Below are 4,311 nucleotides of genomic sequence, written 5' to 3'. Positions count from 1 at the left end.
CAAGATGTCCTGGAGACACTGCCAGGGGTGGGGAAGGGTCATGGGTGTACAGCCAGCACCTCCAGGCTGCCTCTCTCAGACCACCTCTCCCTCAGATCAGCGGGCCCCTCCCCTCCCAGCCCTGCTGGCCGATCCCCGCCCCATCCCCACGGCCCTCAGGAGTACCCACCTGCTGTCCCGGAGCCCAGGAAAGAGGCTCAGCCTGGAGGGCCTGCACCAGCGGGGGCCTTCGCACAATGCCCACCAGGATCTGGGACTCTGGCAGGTGGAGAGGGAGAGGGAGGGAGGCGTGTTACAAAGAACAGGGACTCACATTGACTTAGCACCTACGTAGCCCAGAACTGTGCTGGGTGTTGCTGTGGGGCTATTGTAACTATTGTCACCCTTTATAAAGGACAAGAAACAGGCTCAGCTGCACAGAGAGGCTCATTGTCTTGCCCAAGGACATTGAGCTTCTGAAGTAGAGGTGTGGTAGCTGAGGGTGGCCAGCAGGGACCCTGGCCACCACAGAGATCCCCCACGTTGCAGGTCGTCAAGATTGGAGCAAGCTGAGGGTGCTGGCACCATGACATCTGTGTGTCAGGGCTGGGCTCTCTCCTTCATTTCCCAAGAGGTTTCACATCTGGCGCAGCCCAGTGAAAGTGTGAGCCCAGGAGGCCACCATGTTCTGAGGCCCTACTGTGTGCTGGGGGCCTTGGCAAGCTTCACTCTGGCTTTAAAATGAACAATGAGGCTATTTCTTGGGTGAGCAGTGGGACCCCACAGCCTGGGCCTGTGTTGGTTGAAGCACTTTGCTGTGGCTCTAAGGGTCAAAGAAGACTTTGTCTTAGAGGCTCATTCTTCCTTTGCCCCAGGAGGTGAAGCCTCTTGGTGGGGTCATCCCAACGCAAACATTTTCAGATGAGATATTTGTCATGTTCCACGGTGTAATGCTAACAGTCTTCCGATTAGTGAGGAAAAAAGGGCCCAGCATTTGGGGTGAGAACGTCTGGCCCTCTACTCTCTTGAGCCCTACTTTCCAGATAATGAAAATGCAGTACATAGAGCTTCAGTGGAATATTCACAATTCCTTAGCTCATAAGTGGATCTATCCTTCTGAGGGTGGGCATAAGGGTGACCCATATGGTTGTACAGGTTGCTCACTGCACAAGGTGCCTACCCAAAGTGCAAGTGGAGACCAAAATCCAGCTGTGCTGTGCTTGCCAGGTGTGCACCTTGTCTCATTTGCACAGGGAGACATGGGGCTGACAGCGGCCTTGAGTGGGCAGGGCTACCCCCTAACCCCGCCTTGTCTTCCGGATGTAGATACTGGACTTGTCCCCACAGGAAAGCATGCTCTAGTAAAGGTTTCCCCAAGCACTGGGTTCCATACCTTTTAACAAGGGCCACCATGCTTTTGTCTTTAAGGAGATGTTTTCCTCATGGCAACAGGGATTTGGGGGAGGGGCCTCATCTGGGAAACGCTTGAAGGGAGGCCTGAAGGGAAGCTTCTGAAAGACCCTGGTGGTGTCCGAAACCTCTTACCCCAGCAGCTGCCCAGGGGCTGCCCTACAAGCACCTGGCCGTCTCTCTTTAGACAAGTCAACCACCCCAAGGGAGGAAGGCCATGATCTCCATTTTACTAATGAGGAAACTGAGGCTCAGGCAAAGTGACTTGCCCAAGGTCACACGGTTGCTTGCTAAGCCACAGAGCCTGGATGCAGATCCTGTCTGCCTGACGGGTCCAAGCAGGGGGCAGAGGGCATCACACCCTCCCCCCACCCCCCGCTGCCGACTTCCTCCCCTCTTCTGGCTGGCACCTGTGCTCTCCACCAGGGGATACTCGGCTATGTCTGTGGAGGTCACGACCTTGACCACCTCCTCTAGTGGCATGTCCTTGGCCAGCATGGTGATGCTGTGGTTCATGAAGTGTTCCACCCTCACATGGTGGGAGCTGCGGGCAGAGGGGCTCCCATCAGGTTCCGGAATCAGAGACGTCAGACCCAGGCCAGGCAGGGGCATCTTGGGGGAGCTTTGCTGGAACCAGGGACTCATGGCTCTGGAGTGTGGGCAGAGCCGAAGAGATTCCTGGAATGAGGGACGCCTAGAATCCACGGTAGGAGGAAAACTTGGAGACCACGTCCCTGATGGCCCAGTTCCGAATCCCCATCCCCCATGCCTCCATGTCCTCCAGTCAGTTCCACTCTGGCCTTTTTTACCCAGCAGGCTTCTCTGGAGAATTTCATTTGAATAAAAAGTATCTGTGGCTGGGCATGTACTGGCTCACGCCTGTAATCCCAGCACTTTGGGAGGCCAAAGCAGGTGGATCACTTGCGGCCAGGAGTTCGAGACCAGCCTGGCCAATACAGTGAAACCTCGTCTCTACTAAAAATATAAAAACAATCTGAGCATGGAGACATGTGCCTCGTCTGAGCTACCTGGGAGGCTGAGGAAGGAGAATTGCTTGAATCTGGGAGGTGGAGGTTGCAGTGACTGATTGTGACACTGCACTTCAGCCTGTGTGACACAGCAAGAGAGACTCTAGCTCAAAGGAAAAAAAAAAAAAAGTATATCCTTCCTCCAGGGTAAGAACTTGAAGGTTTGGAAACCACTGGGGCGACAGCCCCATTTTACAGAAAAACAGGTTCACAGCAAGGCAGCAGCTTGCTCATGTTTGGGATGGGGCCTCGGACCCAGCGACTCTCAGAGCCTCTTTGATCTGCTTCTCTGGCGCCAGAATCTGCTCTGGTCCGATACGTCTGGTGGAGTGAGGACCTCAAAGCCCATTTCCGTTCTTGTTCCACCTCCTGCTCCTAAACTCCCAGTGAAGGCAGCAGAAGTGGGGAGAAGGGGGGACCCCCAGCTCTGGTGCTGGAGCAGGACACGGCCCCTCTCCGAGCCCCGGCTTCCTCACCCTGCACATGGGGCAGTGTTCATCCTCCTGCTGTGAGGACCTGCTGACCGCTAGACAGACACTGAGGCCTGAAGGCCGAGGCCTTGCCCAAGGTCACCCGGGGCACTGGGGAAGTGGAGACCGGAGCACAGCTGGTGTCACCCCTCCCAGCCCCCATGTCCAAGGTCAGCTGCGGTGGCCTTTCTTTTTTTTTTTTTTGAGACAGTGTTTCCCTCTTGTTGCCCAGGCTGGAGTGCAATGGTGTGAGCTTGGCTCACTACAACCTCCACCTCCCAGGTTCAAGCGATTCTCCTGCCTGAGCCTCCCAAGTAGCTGGGACTACAAGTGCATACCACCACACCCAGCTAATTTTTGTATTTTTAGTAGAGACAAGCTTTCACCATGTTGGCCAGGATGGCCTTGATCTCTTGACCTCATAAGCTGCCTGCCTCGGCCTCCCAAAGTGCTGGGATTACAGGCGTGAGCCAGCGCGCCCAGCCTGCGGTGGTGTTTCTTTTTAGAGGTGCCCTCCATCCCCGACCCTGCCCAGACACTGTGACCCTTTCAGCCAGCCTGAGGTGGGTGCCGCTCACCCGATCCTGCGGCCCAGAATCCGTGGCAGGTATGGCAGCTTCTTGACGATGATGGTGCCATCGTAGAAAGAGGGCTGGCAGCTCTGTGCAATGGCATTGGCTGCCAGCACTGCCATCAGCACGGGCAACGCATGCACTATCTGACCAGTCATCTCAAAGGCCAGCAGCGCCGTGGAGATGGTGTGGGTCACAGCCCCTGAGAAGGCTGCAGCCCCTGTGGGGGCAGAGTCAGGCAGAGCAGCTCAGGCCAGGGGCCAGCCTCATGTGAGGGCAAGGCTGGCATAGCTGCAGCCAGGGTCCAGGCAACAGGCTGGGCACTGTGGGAAGTGCCCCAAGGCCTGAGCTTGATGAGAAAAGAGGAATAAGGGAGGCCACGGGGGATGGAGGACAGGACAGGAGCCCTGAGGGAGAGATGGGATCTGGGGAATGGTGGGGCTCAGGAGGGACAGGCCCCCATGAGGGGTGGGGGACTCACTGGGGGCTGGGGGGCTGCTCCGTGCCCTATGGAACCACTGATTGGTTCTCCAGGTCCAGCCCAGCCCCACGACGTTGCCCACCCTGACGCACTCACCTGCCAGGGCATACCCACCAGGCATGATGGGATTGGTGACCCCTCCAGCCACGATGCCCTCAGGGAAAACAAAAGAGACAGTCTCCCCAAAGAGGCGCCCGATGGCAGCTCCTGGCCACAGACTTAGGGTGAGGGGGAGCCAGGCTGACCCAGCCCCCACAGCTCCCCATCCCTGAGGACTACCTCAGTACCACCCCAGAAGAGGGTGAACCAGGAGCCATGGCCCTGCCCCAAGAACCCCGAAACTCTCAGAACCTCAGGGCCCCAGACTCACC

The 4,311-nt window shown here is 57.1% G+C and overlaps 1 protein-coding gene across 1 annotated transcript in view; it reads right to left on the bottom strand.

Annotated features, from left to right (window-relative positions):
• Positions 1–4,311, bottom strand: part of LOC108285752 (chloride channel protein ClC-Kb-like) — a 24,744-nt gene that overhangs the window by 1,636 nt on the left and 18,797 nt on the right. Inside the window, exons 12-16 of the mRNA XM_037730816.1 lie at positions 4,037–4,158; positions 3,466–3,679; positions 1,800–1,933; positions 170–258; positions 1–18 (exon numbers count right to left, since the gene is read on the bottom strand). Coding sequence (XP_037586744.1) covers positions 1–18; positions 170–258; positions 1,800–1,933; positions 3,466–3,679; positions 4,037–4,158 — 577 coding nt within the window. The remainder of the gene's footprint in view (positions 19–169; positions 259–1,799; positions 1,934–3,465; positions 3,680–4,036; positions 4,159–4,311) is intronic.

Source organism: Cebus imitator, unplaced genomic scaffold, assembly GCF_001604975.1.
Source record: "Cebus imitator isolate Cc_AM_T3 unplaced genomic scaffold, Cebus_imitator-1.0 Scaffold15, whole genome shotgun sequence".
Lineage (NCBI taxonomy): Eukaryota > Metazoa > Chordata > Mammalia > Primates > Cebidae > Cebus > Cebus imitator.
This window is presented reverse-complemented; position numbering and strand designations above follow the sequence as displayed.